This window comes from Mustela lutreola, chromosome 6, assembly GCF_030435805.1.
Source record: "Mustela lutreola isolate mMusLut2 chromosome 6, mMusLut2.pri, whole genome shotgun sequence".
NCBI lineage: Eukaryota > Metazoa > Chordata > Mammalia > Carnivora > Mustelidae > Mustela > Mustela lutreola.
Window position 1 is genome coordinate 58,384,480 of NC_081295.1, and position 20,568 is coordinate 58,405,047.

At 37.9% G+C, this 20,568-nt stretch overlaps 1 protein-coding gene across 5 annotated transcripts in view; it reads right to left on the reverse strand.

Moving 5' to 3' along the window:
- The window catches only part of UTRN (utrophin), a 509,162-nt gene that overhangs the window by 363,473 nt on the left and 125,121 nt on the right, over nt 1–20,568 (reverse strand). For all 5 annotated transcript variants that reach the window (XM_059177336.1, XM_059177335.1, XM_059177337.1 and 2 more), the window contains 11 exons: nt 18,503–18,618; nt 17,669–17,829; nt 14,118–14,321; nt 13,010–13,191; nt 12,144–12,294; nt 10,863–10,982; nt 9,166–9,267; nt 6,033–6,140; nt 5,571–5,750; nt 4,300–4,469; nt 624–747 (listed from right to left, as the gene is read on the reverse strand). In XM_059177336.1, the coding sequence (XP_059033319.1) occupies nt 624–747; nt 4,300–4,469; nt 5,571–5,750; nt 6,033–6,140; nt 9,166–9,267; nt 10,863–10,982; nt 12,144–12,294; nt 13,010–13,191; nt 14,118–14,321; nt 17,669–17,829; nt 18,503–18,618 (1,618 nt within the window). The remainder of the gene's footprint in view (nt 1–623; nt 748–4,299; nt 4,470–5,570; nt 5,751–6,032; nt 6,141–9,165; nt 9,268–10,862; nt 10,983–12,143; nt 12,295–13,009; nt 13,192–14,117; nt 14,322–17,668; nt 17,830–18,502; nt 18,619–20,568) is intronic.

The following is a 20,568-nucleotide window of genomic DNA, read 5'->3' on the forward strand; positions in this document are numbered from 1 at the left end:
CGGTCACCGATGTAGACAAGACTACATACACACTTGCTCTAGGTGTCCAAACACTTCGTGAAAGGATGCACACACACCTAATGAACATTAAAGATTTAAGTCACTATAATCTCCTGTCACAATTTACAGTAACACGCATGAGATACAAAGTAGCAGAGTTAAGATCCTATATATTTTCACAGTGTTTATTTTTTTTAAATATGTCTCTTTCCTAAAGAAGGTATATTGAAGGGATTTTGAGATTTGAAATCATTTGTTGTATTCAGAGTGCAAAATATCTTCAGCATACACAAAGTCATAGACATTATTAGGGACTAGATTAAGAGAGACCTAATCAAGGTAAAAAATAATACTAATAACTGGATCACACCTTAGAACCATTCCGTCCTGCACATCTCAGAAGTTAGGGGGGAAGGGGCAAAAAAATCCCTCCCTCCACACAAGGATCTGATTGCCAGCCAGCTTGATTGATTCACAATTTACTACAATGTTCTAAAAGCTACCTTACAGCTACATTTATTTTACAGAAAGCCTTTGGATCCCATCACACCTTTATGTCAACAGCAAATCAAACCCTCAGTGAAATATTTTATTCACAAGGATATTTTTGTTTTATGTTTTACCTTCAACTTCTTTTTCATTTCTGAAGTTTCTTGCATCTTCTTATACCCTTTCATCTCTGCAGCCTGAATGGCAGTCTTTGATTTCAAAATGTAGTTCAACAGCTCTGCACTTACAGCATCAAACCTGATTTAAGATTCAGATGTTACTGTTTGTCATTCCTATTCTTCTATTGTTTCACTTGGCTCAAGAAACAGAGCCATCAAAACACCCACCAGGCACATGTTCAAAATATGCCTCCAAAAAAAAAAAAAGACATCATAGACATAGAGTAACCAGGCAAAGTAAAATCACACATTTACATTAAAAGTTTGAAAAGAGGAATAATATTGTCACGTTAATAAATAATTTTTAAATAACTGAATAACTTTAAACTTTGTAAGAAATCATTTGCATTTGTATAAACTCCCTTGGATAATGGAAAATATTTGATTGGAAAATAAAAGGAAAAAGCAGGTACAGATATTCTTAAACTAATGTCTCCTTTAATTACACATAATTACTGAGTTCAGTGTATGCCAGGCACTGGACTGGGCTCTTGATATGAAGGTAACTCAGACACAATCCCAGCCTTCATGGTGCTTCCTGTCTCGTTGGAGTAATGGAAAGTACAGGTAAATCACAAGAGAACTCGCCAGGTGCTAATGCCAGGAATTCACCATAATGGCTCCTAATTCAGTCAGGGAGGGATGGCTTCCTGGAGCACAACAGAGGTACTATGCCTGGGAGTTTTCCTTGCAAAGGGAGAACAAAGACAAGGAGGACCACACTGAGAACAGCAAGCAGCTAGGCGTGGCTGGAACAGTGAGCACTAGACAGGCAAGGACCACTGCCAGCATGGCAGAGAGCCACACCAACCCACTCCTGGAAGGCTCTGCAAGACAGATTAAGGAGTCTGGGCACAACCAAAGGGCAACACAGAGCAGGTGAAGGCTTGAAAACACAGGACTGGCATGACTGTGTTCATCCTCTAGAGCTCACTGTGCAGAAAAAATAAAGAGAGACAAGACCAGAGAGGAAAGCAGGCTGTGGTAGTCCCGGGACCCAGAACAGAGACGTGAGGATGGAAGGAAAAAGGGGACAAACCCGAAAAAGCCTGTGGAAACCACCATGAGCAGGGGCAAGAGGGGAGCACTCCCTGATCGCTGGCCACATACCAGGCCCTTTGCTAAGTGTTCTGTGTCTATGCTTAACTCAAGTAATCCTCACAACAACCCTGAGATGCCTAGACTATTATTATCCCTTTTAATGCCAGAGAAATGGAGCTCATGGACGTTTTAAATAATGGCCCCAGGCTCCAAAGCTATAGCTGGTAGAGCTCGGTGGGTCCTCCTCACCAGGACTCTACTCACAGGACTCCTCAAAACAACTGCTGGGGATTTTTAAGAACTTGAAGGTGAGCACAGGTTGTCTGGTTCTTTTGGGGAAAGACCTTCAAGTGTTTCTGGTGAATTATGACTATTTGGTTTTTACAGAGCGGCAATGGTCTCAGGTCATGTTAACAGAGATCCTCATCAGAGGAAAGAATTGTCCCTCCAAAGCTTGAGCTGATAAAAACAGTCACCAGCAGCACCAAGAGAAGAGCAGGGGGGAAGTAAACTGCCATTTCTGAAGCAGGTTTTATAAATTGTACTGAGCTCACATCTGCTCTGACAGCCCATTTTAAGACAAGCTAATAGTGGTTTCTACCGGAGACTGACAGCATTAAAGGGTCTGGAAAGCATGTCACACTTACGATGGTTAGGGAGACTTTACTCTGAAGGCCCACAGCAATGGGAATATGAAACTCCTCCCATACTGACGAGGCACCATACTGAAGAGAGCTGGTGGGACTCTATATCGCCCCAGAGAGCAGAATTAGCCCTCATGGGTAGTCGTGAAGGGGAGGGACTTGGGCTCCCCGTAAAAATAACCTAATAATGAGATCTCACTGCCCTCTATCACAATGAACTGGACATACAAAAGCTTCTATTTGTCCAGGAATTAACTGCATCAATCAAATCATGGACTGGAAGACTATGGTACTCACAGTTGGTTGCCCAACCCACAGACACTCCCCTCCCCAACTTCCCTCTGTGGTCCAACTCCCCCAGAACGCAAATAAAGAGACCAAAGAAGCCAGACAGTCTCAGCCTCCCATGCACCCAAGCTGGGGGCAAGTGACTGAATCCTGGCCATTGAGACAGCGGGAAAAGTTAACCAATACCTTCTAGCAAGATCTTTCTCCCTGATTTGGAAAAAAAAAGTCAAATAAGGAAAAACTGCCCCTCCTAAATATATATCAGGTTCTACAAGGATGCTCTTCCCAGTGCTCCAGCAGTGTCTTGGGAGCACCAGAGGACACGCATGATGGTGAAAGGCAACATCCTCGGAAAGGCCCTATGGTAGGAGGCTGAGCCCCACCATCGCATCCAAATGCCCTGTCTCCAGACTTCCTGTAAGAGAACTGATGTGAGAGAATTGATGACCTCATTGTTGAGGCCACCTTTGGTACAGGATTGCAGCAGAAGGACTCTCTACAACAGGCCCATGTGTGAGATTTTATAGCTCTGCACCCTTAGTTTTTTACAACGTTCCCTGCTTCCAAATGCACCAAGTCAGCACTGGAGAGACACAGGGCCAGATCTACTGGGCCAAAAATAAACACCCGGGGAAGAAAAGACCTGTGGCAATATTCACATCAGGAGCTTCTTCTTCCTGTGCTGCCTCGACCTCAACAAGTAGTGTCCGCAGCCGCTGCCTGCACCTTGGGGGTCCTCCAGGCCCAGCAGGGAGAGGCTGGTAGGAGGCAGACACACAGCCTTATTATCAAAATGAAAAGCATCCAGTAAAATTGGAATCCCACTTCATCTAACAGAAGCTACATTGGGGAAATCATACCATTTTTATTCAGGCCCCAAATAATTCCCCATTTATCCCAGCACCAGGATTCTCCCATAGAAGGGAGAGACTAGAAGGGCTGATTTACAGCTCGGCTGCTCTGCGGCAGGTGAGGTCTGTTACCGGGGTGTCACACAGCCCAGCTCCACAGCGTAGCTGCCATATAGATGCTCAATTTCTATCAGATGACATTAGTCCTTTTCTAAAGAGTCTGAGTTTCCTCTGAATCAATAAGACCAAAAAAAAAAAAAAAGACATTTTATGTCAAAGATGGATCTTTAAGCCAAGCCTAAAGAATGTGTTCATGAATCTGACAAAAGAATTGAAAAAGGAGGAAAATGTGAAAAAAAAAAAAAAAAAAAAGAATGAGGGGAAAAAAGGAGACTACAAAGGAATGACTTCCCTGCATTTAGTATTTTTTGGCAAGAGGAGGAAAGGGAAGTACAAAGAATAAGGAGATCTTTCTAAAGAAAAACCGCCAGGGTTCTCACAGGGAAAGAAAGAAGGAACAGGCAATCACGGGCAATCCTAGCCTCCCAAGGTAGACACGGGAAATGAAGAAGCAAGGGTTCTGTCACACAGTTTTCCAGACTGAACACAGGATAAATACGATCACCTGAGACATTCAGATGCTTAGCCAGCGCGGAGGGGAGCAGTCAGAAGCCTCAGGGGTAGTGAGAGGTTCAGCAACTGAGTTTCCATAATAATAATTACATCTAAATTTGCATAGAATTAGTGATGAGTACAGATACATGATGTGCCCTAGTGCATTTGGAAAATGTCTCTATCCCTTCTCACTTTTTCTTAGCTTCGACATCCACAGGAGTCTGTCTCTTCTTTGGGGGAGGGGGCGGCGGCAATTCTTGCTTAGATCTTTTCGTAGTTACTTGTTCTCTTACGCGGACCGTCTCCAAAAGATCCTTCTGAGGAATCTGGGACATCCCCAGTTTTGCCACAGCCTGAGTCACCTGAAGGATAAATCAGCCAGACATTTTACTGTGTTGTCACAGCTTTACTGGACTATAATTCACACGCTGTCCCGTTCTCCCTTCAACAGTACGCTGTTCGGTAGTTACCGTATGTTCAGAACTATGCGAGCATTCCCCACCTTCTCACTGCAGAATAGTTTTATCATTTCCCCAAAAGAAACTCCATTCCCATTAACAGTCCACCCTGCCCATCCACCTCTTCCCCCAGGCCCTGCTGATGACTAACCTCTTTTATTATCTCTATGGATTTGCCTATTTGGGGTGTTTCACATAGAGAGAGTTATAGTACATTCAATCTTGTGACCAGCTTCTTGTGGTTAGCATAATATTTTCTTTCTAACATTTTATTTATTTATTTGCCAGAGAGGGAGAATGAGCACAAGGAGGGGGAACGGAAGGCAGAAGGAGAAGCAGGCTTCCCACTGAGCAAGGAGCCCGATGCGGGGCGCAATCCCAGGACCCTGGGATCATGACCTGAGCCAAAGGCAGACACTTAACCGAAGGAGCCACCCAAGCATCCCTTGCATAATATTTTCAAGGTTCATTCACACTGTAGCATGTGTCAGTACTTCATGATTTTAACCCTCAAATAATATTCCATTGCATGGATATACCACCTTCATTTATCCATCCTTCTATGGATGGGACATTAAGCTGATGCACTTTTGCGCTATTATAAATAATGCTATGAATATCCGTGTACAAACCAAAGTTGTATATTTTATCAAATCACTAGTATATATTTTTAAATTAATAAGATTAAGATTTAAAGATGATTTAATGGATTCATGTCTAAGCAGTATCAGTTTACTAAGAGTTAACTTACTGGATATTAGATTTTCTGACGATCTATTAAAATTTACTTCAAAAAACGAAAGATTTTTCACAAGTCAATTTCTCAATTTTATAGTAAGCCAGGTATAAGGAATCTACTTTTTAGTTTGCAGTTTATCTACTATTCTTTTATTTCTAAATACTAAAATACTAAAAATTAAATACTAAAATTTCTAAAAACTAAAACTAAACTGAACATTTAATTTTTACTTCATGGCACAACATACAGTCCAAAGCAAAAGGTACCTGGTTGGAGGAATCTTCGAGTCTCTGAACCAAAGAATCCCATCTCTGAGTTAGTTCCTCTGAGTCACTGTTGATCTTCTTGGATGCCCTGGGATTATCAAGTAATTGACCCACATCCTGGCCAATCTCACTTAGCTGATCCAATGCTTGACGTTTCATTTCCATGTCTTCCTTCAAAATCTAGTATTTCAAATATTTATTAGAAGACTCCCTCTTAAAAGGACTCTATATTTCTGCCCCCTCATCAGGAAATGCAAACATACATTTTATAGTAAAATTTACTTGCTATGCAGTTCACTAATGTTAAAATCTAAGATTCCCGGTTCTGGATCATTACATGGCAGTGTTCTAGTGCTGCATAAGGATCCATAACCTGTATTCACTAAACCACGTTAACCAATGACAGAAAACACTAAAATGTCACAGGCTTATAGCACAGATGTTGACAGCAACACCACTTACAGCCAGTCGTCGAATGCTGACACTTAGTTCCTTTTGGTCTTTGAAGTTGCTCGTCTGGACTTTATTTAAAGCCTCTTCTTTTTCAGTTAGCCAAGCTTTCAACAAGCACTACAAATAATCACAAAAGTCAGAATTATATTTGGAGAATCGTTTGGTTATTCAATTCAATAGAGTTCCCAAGTCTCTAATTTTCATGCTAGTTGAGGCTTCACTCCACCTAGGGTAGGAAAGACTTCAAACACCCAATCTCGAGACATGCATGGCCTAGAAATACATCTTTCTTTAAGATATTATCCTTCTTAGATTTGCAACAGATCAATCTGACGTCAGCCCCCACATCTGGGTAATTAAACCTAATTCTCAGGGAGGTAGGTGGATCTAAAAGGCTAAAATCCAATTACTATCCAAATCTCCAAAGGAATCACCTTATAACTCTCAAGAGGCAGGACAAAACTTAGGAATTGTCCTCACCCAGCACAGCATTTTAGGGAGGAGAGAGAGATAAGCTATTATATGTCTAAGATTACTTGGTTAGTTAATGAGAGAAACAGATCAAAGACCCACACCCCAAAGCCAATGGTTTTTCCACAGCATCATTCAAGAAAATCACAGTAATGCTCCAGGTTCAACAGCAATTGTGATTAGAAGAGAAAATTTAAGGATAGTCCAAAGCCAACATAAAGACATTTAAACTGCATTGGCCAACATGAAGAAGATGTTCAGTAATGCAGAAAGAGAAACTTGAAAGAGAGATGGAAAACCACATGGCTGCTTTGGGATAATTCTTCCCACAATACAATTATATGTAGCAGAAGCTCTTTTCTATATAGTTGAAGGAAAAAGTCTTGTTCTGTGTTAGTAGTAGAATCAATTCTTTCTCTAACTATTTTATTTATTTTCCTCTATATTCCACACACACACACAAAAATGAACATTAGGAAATTAAATGGCAAACAGGGATCCTGTCCTCAATATAGTAAAGGGGTAAGATATGCACATAAGGAACTATGGCAAAATTAAGTGCAGATATTACTATATATATGTATATATTGTATGTATGTGTATGTATGTATGTATATGTATGTATATGGTTTTTATTACCAAATTAAAAAGTATATATACATATATATAGCTTATTTTATATTTCTAATATATAATATTTATATAATATAAATATAATATTATATAATTGTGTCTGCACTATATTTTAATTTGGGAATTAAATACACACACACACACACACATTAAATGTCATACAGTTCCAAAGAAGAAGAGATGACTTCTAGTTTTAGGATAGTGGGGGAGGGAGAGGTAGTTTATAGACAACTGCATTCCTTGAGGAAGAGGAGAGCTCAAAAATGAAAAAAACTGGTAAAATGACATTCCCTAGCAGATACCACCCCTTAAGTGAAAACAGAGAAGCCAGAAAACAAACAGAATACATTCACTCTTTCAAAAACACGAAAACAAAAGAATGCAAACCATGAGGAAGCTACAATGTGCCGTGCATTGGGAAAAGAACAGTGAAAAAGAACCAGCACTACTCTCATGGCACTGACAGTCTAAGAATGGGCTACAAACTGGGAAATCAGGGTTTGCACCTGGGACATGGAAGGATGGAGGGAAAACTGAAGTTGGAAAGGTAGGCTGAAGTTCTTTATAGAATACCCTGCATGCCACACTTAAACTTGGCCTATCCTGCATAAGTATGGAACGAATTCTCGAGCCCATTTCTAACTGTTGCAAAGCCTCTATAACCAAGTAAAAGATAGTTTCCTTAAAGATTTTTTAACTCAGATTCAGGTTATTTAGTCTCACCATGCAAAAGCAAGTTATCTGTATATTAAGTACCAACGTTGGTTCCAATTCTACATCTTAACAAGATTCTCCATCCCTAACACTAGCAGAAAGCCACTCAGAGGTTAGTTTTAAATCTAAATACAGATGGCCAAACTACTAGTCATTCCCTATTTTTAAAAATTTTTATTACCAAATTAAAAAGTATTTCTGAATTTTAAATTATTTTACTTAGTATAAGAGGAACACAATGGTTTTCTCTAGCCATCAATGTGTCCTACTGTCATTACTGAAGTGAAATTTAATTATTCTCTGTGACTCTTTAGTCTGAATACAAGGGCTCAAGTAAACATAAACATTTATATAGTGAAACGAAAATATGTCAGAAGTCAGAATAAGATCCATCAAAGGATTCTTAATAAGAAAATTCTGGCCAAAGACTGGGGGCAGGAGGTAGTGATTAACAATTTATACTGAGAAAATTTTGCAACCTACTTTTTAAGATGTTCTCTCTGCCACCATATTTAATAAACCACAAAACATCACACACTTGTTTGTATCCCTTGAAAAGAATATACTCGCTTTTTGTGGATGGAAATGAAATGCATTTAAAAGAATCTAAATGGACACTGAAATGTGGGAATAAAGTATCTGCTTATTTTCTAAAACCACAATGTCTGACATTTTGGGAGAAAAGTTTTGCTTATTTGTATTCTGTTTTGATAGTTGCTCTTCTGGAAGGATGGAGGGTGGGCAAAGGGCCACACTTCTGACTGAAAACGTCAGTGGCAGCTTTTTATTTATCAGAGCCAAAAGTTCATTTGCCATAGTAATTCTTAATGGAAAAAATAGAGTATTAACCCAGTATTAAATGATGGTGTTGCTAAATAATATCTTCCTGTTAATTTCAGTAGTTTATCTTGGTTAAAAATCAAGAAAAACTGTGATTTAAAATTCATAAAACATTGAGTGGATTCATTTATGAATTATTTACTGAGCTAAATGTGCTAGGCACTACTATGTTGATAAAAGTTCACACACAATATCCAACACAAATACAATAAGAAATCATAATCATGAAAGTAGAATGTCTACATAATAACATAACGAACACATCAAATTAAGTGTTACTACCATGAAGCCATATAATATGATTTCTATGAATAAGTTACTTGATTGGTTATAAAATGCACAGAAATCTGATTTTGAAAATAATAAATATTGTGTATTTTCATTTCAAAGGAAAGTAAACAAGATAAGTTTATCATAATACCATCATTAAATATAGGTTACTTTTCACCATCTGTCACACCCATTATGGCTAACAGTTTCATACCTGTTCTTCTAATAATTCCTGCCACAACATATTGATTTCTTGTAACCTATTCCAACGTTCCTCGGTCCAACGGCACACTGCTGTCCAGCGTTCACCAAGTTTCTAGTAAAGGAAGAAACCATCCTTTGTCAATAGAATCTTAAAAGATAGTTACAATGATCCTTAAAGAAATTAATGACATCCATTGCTCTTTACTACAGAGTAACAATTTATAAAAAATATTTTTAATAAAAATTGCTTTAAAATAGTACAGATAAATCCTATAAATTTATAGACGAGAAAAACTAATTTCCAAAGAACTTAACTGTTTTGTATTACATAGTTAGAAAGTGGTACAGTTAGAACTCTGTTCTTTAACTTTTGACTCCAAATTCCTGCTCTTTCCGTATCAGTGGTTTTTATATGATAATTTGACATTTTTCACATACCTTCAGAACAGAGCATACATATCTACTTTTTGTGCTTCAGATTTTTCAGGCTGTAATTATCTTTTCAAAAAAATTCATTGCATCAATTAACCACCTTTTACATGCCAAGAAAATTTTCATGTGGAATACCAAAAAGGAAAAAAAAAAAATTTAACCTTATAAAAACTGCTTTGAGTTTCTGTAAGGTTTTTTTAAAATGCTCAATTGATTTGTTCTGTTTATAGTACACAAAAATCAGGAACAGAATCTTAGGAGTATTAGCAATGCTAAATGAATAAATTTGATTGTTTAAAAATCATTTTTTATGATGACTTTTCCAACACATTATTTTATTACCACTTTCTAAATAATGATTAACAAATGTTACATTTAATTTCCACATTACTTACATGTTCAAGGAATTATTTAATTCATATTATATTACTTCAATATTTAATACCAGAGTAAGCTTTGTAGAAAGCAAAGAGTAGAGAAGTTAGAGCCAAAAGACAGGACTCCAGTCTTGGCATGAAAATTCATTGCCTACTTAAATCTCAGTGGCATCACATGAATCTCCATCCCCTCACTGTTAAATAGGCAAGATATGAATGCCTAGCTCCCAGGTTACTGTAATAAGTAATGTTCCACCAAAAAGTCACAGAACCACCGGCCAACTTTAAATGTTATAAAAGAAAAAGAATTTCAAATGATAAGATTGTAGTCTGAAAGTGATTGAAAAACATTTGGCATCACCATATTGGGTAATCCAAATACTGTTCAAATAAAATAGCAAAAAATCTCTAATTAAAGACTTGTAAAGATACACTATAGCCTTTGTGCAAAAAGCAGCTATTTTGGGGTTCCCAAAACTGTTGTTGAAATTCATGCACTGATCTCCTGAAGAAGCAGGAATATTTAACCCTGCACAGCTGTCTCAAACTTCAACAGGCATATAAGTACAGATCCACTGGCCCCACTCCCAGGGATTCAGGTCTGTGTGGAGCCCGGGAATCCACATTTTAACAAAGTCCTCAAGCTGTTTCCATTTTGCAGGAGGAAGCTGGGGACCACAAGCAGCCCTGCCCGTCCACCCCCCAAGGGCAAGAAGAAAGTAAAGATCCTGAGTACCCCTATTGAACCCACAGCTAGGGGAACCCAACTGGGAAGTTCAAACTAAAGGTTAGCATCTCCTCTAAATGAACAGTGAGACAGGACCTGAAGAACAGGGGTGCCAAATCAGGGTTTCAGACCACAGGGTCCTTGAGAATAGCCCACCTCCAGGGTCCATACCTGTAACTGATCTTCAAGAACAGCAGTGGCGCTCTCACCACTATTTTCATCAACAATCACCACCATGTGCGTTAGTGAATTTACCTTCACCTGTTCAGCCTCAAGATCATTTTGCAAACGCTAGGGAAAAAAATTAAGATACACCATTATTTCTACTCTCTTCACATTTACCTATTTAAAATCCACTCACCTGCCAAGAGTAATTAAGGACACTTAATGAGGCATCGTGTTTAAACTTCCCGTCATTACTCTAAGTGTTCTACTAATGAAACAAGCCCCTTAACATTTTTACATTTCATCATCATGAACCAAAGCAGGTTGAAAAATGTAGTGCCATAACAGATCGTAAAGGGGATATCATCACTCTTAATAAAAGTTCTGGCAAGAAAAAAAAAAAAAAAAAGTGGAACCCAGGGCTTGAGTGAATACAAAAAAAATTAAGGTAAGAACATAGAATTCCTAAGACAAAAAAAAATAATACAGAGTCAGATCACTTTAGTGCAGCATAACATAAGGTGAGAGGTACTAGAATGGGATCTGAAAGTCAGAGGCCACTCCAATTAGCTATGCAGGAAAGCAATTCAGTATATACAGACCCCTTCCACTCTCCTCTTTTGCATGGGAAAAGCATGATAGGTTATTTGACTTTTCCATGTAGGTAATTTATTTGAATGCTACCAACAGTGTTGTCAAATGCCTCGAGTCATGTTTAATGTATCCTTAAGGTTTTATCTATCAGTTATCTAGCTATTCCACTAAAAAATAAAACTCTTCAATTTGCAGAGAAGCTCTTTTACTCTTCCTTTCCCTGACTATGAAAAGTTATCTTCTAAATTTGTGACCAGATTATATTGTCTACCAAATTTCGATTCCTTGTCTGGTGCCTGATACTCTCCTCTATCGCAGAAGAAACATAGCTTTCGTTAAAGGATTAGGTCCAGATAAATCTGAGGGTTTGCCTCATTCCCCACACCCTGCATTAATTCCAATACACTAGAGTCCTTGGCCACTCAGAGGTCCAAAACAAAAACCCTTAAGAGCCTTACGAACACTAAGTCCTTTCATAAGAAAACTATACAGACTTATGTAAAATTGTACCTGCACTGTCATCCCTGGCTTAGGGTTTAGAAAAGCCACACACTCTGTGTGTTTCTATCACTGAATAAAAGAGAACACTGAAGAAGTATCCCATCTCTGCACGAATCACAGAAGCCCCTGAGAAGGCTAAGTGCTGCCTTTTCATATATGATAAGATATAAAAGAAATATGAGCTAGATTTACTTTATGATCTTCCAGCAGCTTTTGTAGGGATTTTAAATCATCATCCAGGGGGCAAGTTTCCATCTTTTGAATGCGTTCTTCTGTGAGCGTTAACCAGGCAGACAGCTGCTGCAACTGCTTCTTTTGTAGCTCCATCAATACATCGTGCAGCCTGGCCGGGGACAAACACACGTCAGCCCTACTCCTTTTCCCCTTTGCAAAAGCCAAACACATGCTCCAGGCACCAAAGAAATGGGGCAAGGGAATGCAGTCTTGTCTAACCATTGGAAGTACCATTTAGTCTTTAAATACAGAAACAAGCACAAAAACTTTTACTTTCTTCCTAAATGGAGTCAATTAAATGGAGCTGAAGGATGCAAATCACAGCCCCCATCTATTCATATCAGAATCATTGTTTCTTCAATCCGGAATTCCTGCTTATTAAATAGGCGGAAATTGCAACGGAATGCAGCTTACTCCTTATTACACAATACATGAAATAAAATGAACCATGGGAAAAAGAAACTACTCTAAAAAAATGTTACATGATGGAATTGTAGATAAATACTACATAGTCCTGTCTTCAGATAGAGTTCATGGCTGGCTGATTTTAATGCCATGAAGAGATAACTGTCTCTTCAGATGAAATGTCTTCTCCTTTTTTGCTCATTTCTGTATTCCCAATCGTTACCTTCTCATTTGGTTAACACATCAAAGAGGAAACAAACATCACACAAAATCCCAATAACGTTATAAAAGGAAAAGTGCAACTTTTACAAGGCAAGTTCTGAAATTATCTTGTCTTCACAGACATGCAGGCTTTAACCGAGCTAAACTGAGCAATGCAGCCGATGGGATAAAGTGTTAGTTTCTTTGCTTCCACTCACCGGGACTGTCTGTCCATACTATCCACCCTAAGTGCCTCCCATCTAGCATTTAGCAGGGTCATTTGTTCCTGAATCTCAAATTCCTCTTCATCTGACAGAGTTCCTTGTGTTATCAGCTGGTTTCCTGCCTGTAGGACACTCCCCACACTGCTCTGGTGTGCTGTCAGCTCCATCATAAAAGCCTAGAAAGGTACATCATTATGATTTGTGAGCTGCTCATTGAAGAAAAAAAAATCTTAATAAATTGTTAATGCCTAATATCAGTGCTGCAGAAAAAAGTAGCCATGCAGATTATAAATAAAGTAGACTTTGATCCAATGGTTGAAGCGCTGAGTATCGGAAATAAGCAGCTGGCTTAAGTAAAAAGGGGAACAGATCAAAGAGGACAACGTTACATCTGATAATACCAGCTGTTTTTAAATAAATGCTGGTTACGCTACTGATTGTGAACATGGAATTATGAGACAATAGAATAAGTAAAACGCCATGCTCACCCAAGAGGACCTGCTTCAGGAAGATTACCGTTTCTAATATTTTCAAATCAAAATAGCAAATAAAACCCATCTCTTAATACACCAACACTTAAAAAAAAAAAAGAACAAAACCTACTTAATCAAAAGAAATCTCCATATAATCAAATCGTTACACTACGAAGATATATAGTCTCAAAACAATAGGAAATTTTCATTATATAAAATTATACGGGAACACTGGATAGGATACTTGCTTAATTATCTGATAAATGAAAATAGTCGCTTTCTAGGGGGCCCTCAAAACCTAAAGATTTGGTGTATCGATGAGCCATACGGTATTTTAATAATATAACTCTTAACTTCAGAAACAAGCAGTACAACACATTAATTTTTGTCCGTGGCTCCACAGAACATACAAGCCATATGAGACTAAAATCTGAAATCTAATTCCAATGCACAGTTACTCATGCACACCAATTTTAAAACCAAGTCCTATTTAAATATCGCAAGTCCTAAAATACACCATGACCTTCCTACGGAGATGTCAGTAAACAAGCAACATCAGGGTAGAGCCCCTGATTAAGGCACAGACACCAGGGTGCATACAGCCTGTCCATCAGCTACAGGTTATTTACTTCATGGGTAGCAAACTGGTCTTTGACTTCTTCCACATCATCAGAAATGTCATCCTGCTCCTGGAAAGTGTCCTCGGCGGAAAGCAGCCAGGTCAGCACTTCCTCCAGCGCTATCTGATAGCTGTCCAGATCCATGTCAACCTCAGTGACCGTGCTAGGGGTTTCGGCTCCGGGACTCTCATGCTCCTCCTCCAGTGCTGAGCTCTAGAAAAACAAACCCAACAGAACACCCACAGGCATCATGAAAACAAGAAGGTGTTCAACAAAGACGCGCTGTATGGAGAACATTAAGGTTCCACCATGACTTAGGCATTCATCCAATTCTCAGGAGCAGGGCATGCAATGCCATAAACGGAGCAGGAGCATTTATGAAGTGTGCCGGGAAGGCAAAGAGGACAAAAGTAGAATGCACTCATGGATTCTGTACTCATGGAAATTTTAATATAGCCAGAGAGAGATAAATAACCCACATGAATCACTTCTGAACAAAAATAAAATGGCTATTAGCAAAGTTATAAATTCCATGGATCCAACAAGGGATGCTATTTGAGTACACTAAGGGCTAAAATAGGAAAGTTTTGTAGCGGATCTGGAACATGTTGGGCCTTGAAGGATGGATATAATTTAAAGAAAAATAGATAGAGACCAGAACACTGCTTTGACCCCCAGTTTTACTTAGTTGCACTTTGTACTGCATTTTAGACACTGAAACAAAGCAACACATCCAGACTGGTATACCAATGGTATTTTTTGAGGCAACGGTCCTCGGGTGGGTGCGTGCGTGCGTGTGTGTGTGTGTGTGTGTGTATTGTGTGTATGGGGTTGGGTTTCAGCAAAAACTTCTCTGAAAAAGTCCCAGTGAACCAGAAAAGACAGGAAGCTTCCATGCACATAGGAGGTGCAGAAGCATTTCACAGACAAGAATGCACATGAACAAAGTCTCGGAGAAGGAAAAGACAATGTCCGCCATGACTACAGAGCAGCAGCCAGAGAGGAACTGACTGCAGAGGTAGTCTGGCTCTTGAAAACAAAAAGAGACGATGAGGCCTTTAATTAGCATGAAGGCTGGAACAGAAAGGAAACACACACCAAAAACATTTTGATGGAAGAACCAAACAGACCCAGTAAACCACATGCAGGAGTTAAAAAAGTGAATCAGGGAGCACGCAGATGAAACACTGGATAATTAAGACATAGATGGTGCCAGGGACAGAGAAGGGGAAATGTGATGAGCTCTGGACCTAAAATCCTCAAACTGTGGAGACAAAATAACCCTGGATATCATTTAGTACCAAACCTCTAGACTACAATGGGGATACCTGAGCACAAGGACAGTTAGCAACCAGCCAACAGTCACTTAGATGGGCCCTACGATCCCTGAGGGCTGAGGTGGAAGGCATTATTTAACTGCCAATGTTCAGAAGGTATTAATTGAAACATGAGAGGAGACTTTCAACTGAAAGTGTGATTTACAGAGAAATGCAAGAATTATTTGCTGACTACCTAAGCCCTAGAGCATATGTTTGTAGGAAGAGCCAGAGAGGAAGGCTGGCTATCAGTATTCACTGGAAAGGAGCGGGTGGCAAACTCTGTCAAAGAGTAGATAGATGATTAAAACTTAGCCACATTTCATTTCTTCGGTTAACTTAATTCAGCCTCTATGGCACTAATGAAAGCAGGAAAATGTTAATACACTTGCTCTTAATCAAACGGCAAATGGCTTCTCTAATTCCTATCATGGAATCTTGAGAACTAAACAAAAATGATGATTTTATCTACACATCATGAAAGGCAAATGAAATTTCCTTCCTTTTTTAAGAATGGCTCTAACTGCATGAAGTAAAATATACTATCTTTTTAGTGAAAGGAACCCCGATCTAATAAAGAAATGATTTTAAAACCAAAAGGCAACCTCAGAAGATTATCTGAGCCAATTAGCAGGGGTGCATCATTAATGACAGATAGCTATGTTACTCAAAACAAATGCTTCTCAGCATTCTTTTCAGTCAGTTATAGAACATTAGGGCTTTTCTTCAGTATCACTCAATTTTCAAAACTACGAAAGAGCCCTGGGTTCAAAAGCTGGCCCATCTCTTGCCCTCTTTCCTTCAGTAAGTTATTTTCTTTTTCTGTAAGTCATGCTATTTTTTGAAATGGGGAACATAAAAGAATTGGTACCTACCACCCATAGAAAATCAGAAATCAGTAAGTAACCTCTCCGAGCCCCGGAGAATGAAAAACAAGTGTTAATGCCAATTCAAGACCATTGTCATTAGATGAGAATTAACATTCCTTATGAAGGAACTTTTTGAGTGAGGATAAATGCAGTGCCAAAACTAATTTAGAAGGAAAAGTTATAGTGATGATAGATAGCTACTGCCTATTGAATGTCTATCAATATCACTGTAGGTACTTTGACTCACCTTTATAAGTGGGTGGTTTTATGCAGATTTTTCAGCTAAAACTGTGGTTGAAAAGGTAAGTAAGCAACTCAAAACAAATTGTAACAAGAATGAACTTTGAGCTTCCAAGCCCATGCTTTCTAACTCTCTAAAATGTATTTATTTATCATTTTGAAAGCCATATACATCCCTTAGTTGCTGAGTTGGCTAACACGCTGGACCAAATGACTTTTGAAAACGTTGTGTCCAACTGTTAAGATTCTCTCATTTTATGAATTAAGACAACTGGTTAGGATGTCTGAGTGGCTCAGTGGGTTAAGCCTCTGCCTTCAGCTCAGGTCATGATCTCGGGGTCCTGGGATGAAGCCCCACATGGGGCTCTCTGCTCAGCGGGGAGCCTGCTTCCCCTCCTCTCTCTGTCTGCCTCTCTGCCTACCTGTGATTTCTGTCTGTCAGATAAATAAATAAAATCTTTAAAAAAAAAGAAAAAAAGAGAACTGGTAAGACTACAACAGAATAAGAAAATACAGATCGATTCAAGACATGATCAGTCAGGAAGAAAATTTCATGACTTTGTATCTTCCCCCAAATATACATTTATATCCTGGTGAATAAAACCACTGGAAGCCCTTAAGTAAAAAACTCAGTAGCCTACTGGCAATTACTCCTCCTAAATGAAGGGGAAATAAAACTTACATTTTGATAGCCCTTGTGGGAATAAAAAAAAAAAAAAGAAGAAGAAGAAAGAAAGAAAGAAAAAAGATTAGTACTTGGAACACACTAGGCTGATGTGGGAAAACCATCTTCTGCACATGACAACAAAGATAAAATGAACAGACAATAGGAAAAGGTAGGTTCTTAAGCCTATCGTGCAGCAGAATGTTCACAGCCCTGGAATCTAATTCCAGCCTTATTGTCTAAAATAACGTATGTTCCTTCTCAGTAAAATCAGTTGAGCCACCGTTTTCCATTACACATTGTTGGCATATGATAGCATGCTAACTGATAAATGGAACTTCTTATGCCTATGTAAGCTGAGAGCCCAAGATGTTCTCAGTCAAGAAAAAACTCCCCGAAAGTGTTTTAATCTAGTACCTAAGAGAAAACAAATATGACAAGTCAAACTTTTTAATAAAAATTGACCTGTACCTGTATACTAATCTCTCCTTCTTCACATTCTTTCTTATATTTCCTTGGGAGTGTCTCCACTTCACGGATAGCATCTAGAGTGACTTGCTGAGGAAGCACCTCAAACAAAGATGTTAAATACATAATTATGGATTTCTTGTCAGGAAGCTGAACAGCAACATCTAAAAGTGGAAGAAAATAAGGAGCAGCTTAAATTAGATGTCAAAAATATGTGAATTGCTCAATATTAGCTATAAAATAACTACCTTTAGTACCCATAAACAATACTAGTATATAATCTTTGCAATACCAGAACTCAGTAAATTTCTAGTTCATATAATAATAGATGAGACAAAGGCAAAGAAGATTATTTATTTTGTTCAGTAAACTATTTCTTAAAAATTTCCCTAAAAGCTTCCCAAAAATGTTCAGATAAGCTACCACTTAAGATGATACAGACTTTACTTATAATATGAAAAGTTTAGAATTCAACTCTGCAATATCTGTAACTAAAGTTTTTACATTATATGCAAGATCACATAAAAATGCACTTTAATTAAATAAGACAAATATTGAACTGTTTCTCTAATAATTGTATTTTCTTAAACTTTAAATCTTATGGTAGCATAATTAACTATTCTCCAATGATGTAATTAAATTTCCCACCAAAGCATCCTACAAATTAAGTACAATAGTATTAATAACTAGTCTGCAATGAAATGGCTTGCACCATACTTCAAAAGAAAAAAAAAAAATCCACAATTCTTATTACTCTTTCTAAAAAGGAAAAAAAAAATTTCAAGTACTCAAAATTGTAGAGCAAAATTAAGATTGAAATTAAACACTGAGCAATACCTTCTGGATCTAACAGCTTTTCTATTCCCAAATAAGTTTGAGCTTTGCTGAAGGCATGTTCAAGTCTCTCAATTGGGGACATTTTGACAACTCTATCCCAGCTGAAGAGATCAGGTCTGAAAATTACAATGCAAATAAAATGAATGAAAATGAAATATATGGACAAAAGTAGTCACTGTTATACTTTAATACATTTCAGTTTTAGATTATTTTACCTGTGAGTTTAAATGAAAAAATTTTTATCTTTTATATCCCAAAGGCTTGTGAAATATATATTTTAAAGTAATTTACAACATGAAAACAATGGATAAAACATTCTAAGTTTCTTGTGTTAGTTAAATATGCCTATTAAAATTTTTGAAGTAACCATAAAAAGATTAGAAATGGTACATAATATTTCCCAAATAGTAAAGGAAAAAAAGGGAAGAAGAACCCATCCATATAAGACAACAAAGAAAAAATAAACAGAAAAGTTAAAAGAAATAAGAAGCTTAAAACAAGAGGTAAAAATGAACCTAAATAAGTTATCACAATCAATGTTAATGGACTAAATTCTCCAACTGAAAGACCAAGATTGGCAGAATAGAAAATCCAGCTTTGATGTGCTCATGGGATACTCCTGCAACAAACCCTGAGAGAATTTTTCATCAATCATCCCCCTCTATACTACTAGTGTCTAGTATTTCCTTTCTGCCTCAATTTTCTCTTTTTAACCCAGCAAATTGGACATTATTGTTGCTCTGACCTACCCCCAAACTAGTCATTTTCTGTATACTCTATCTGTTCTTGCATCTTAGACCCACTTCTTAATTTCTGGGCTTTGCCTGCCCTACTGCCATACCCAGTTCCTCCTCTGACCTCATCCCTAAATACTCCTCCTACTCCTGCCACTGCACCCACTGACTTCCCAAATGCCGGTCCCTCATTCCCTCTTGCCTGATATATTTTACTTCAGCATGTTTACTATTTCTAAATACTATAGGGCCTACATTAACATTTTTTAAATTGTCTTCCTCCTTCTATTTGAATGGAAATTCCAAAAGGATCAGGATTTTTGCTTGTTTTGTTCTCTGCTATACGGCCTACACATAGCACAAAGAAGGCACTCCACACATGCTTGCTAACTCAATTAAGTAATAGTTGGGGAAAACCTTTGGCTAAAATTAAAGTTCTTTGATAACATCTCTAAATCAGCTAGGAAGAGAGGCCAGTCCTTTTAAACTGATAAAGAAGAAGTGAAAGACACTTGGGTATGGGAGTTCTTTAACTAGATAAAAAGTATATGAAAAAAGCTACAGCAGACAGCAGTCTTGTGGTAAAATACTGAAACTACTCCCTTCATTATGTAGAACAAAACATTCTGCTTACTATCACTAATTCAAATCAATACTGTATTGAAGGACAAGGCAAAAATGAGGGGGGAAGAGAAGAAAAGAGAGAAGAAACTTATGATTCATGGATAGTCAAAAAAAAAAAAAAATCCACCCTACAGAAACACCCAATTACAGATATGTTTTTGTAAAATTTATAAAATTTTAACAAGTTTCCAGATCTAAGATGTAGAAAAGTCAACTGCTTTTTTTACATATCCACAAAAAACATACAGGAAACAGAAACTTGAAACACTAAGTAATTTATAATAGCAACAAACTATATAATAAATTTTGCCTTTTACAGTTAAATCCTTGATACATTTGGAATTACTTTTGGGTGTGGGCGGTAAGGATCCCATTTATTCACATATGGGTAACCAGTTGTCCCATACTATCTATTCATCTGCTTATCTCCAACATCAGCTCAGGTGCACAGGAGGATGGAGCTATTTCTGAGTTCCTTATCCTGTTAGACTGAACTCCATAAAACTGCCATTCTTATATGTCAAAACAGTCAAATGTTTGCAATTTTACATTATTCAGACCATTATTATATTCATGTATTTATAGCACTACATATATAGTCTTAATAAATATAGCCTCATAACTAATTTTATTTCTGTCTCAGAGGCACTTCAACCTGGTTCTTCCTCAGGAGGGTACTGGCTCTCCTTGGGCCTTTAGACTTTCCTA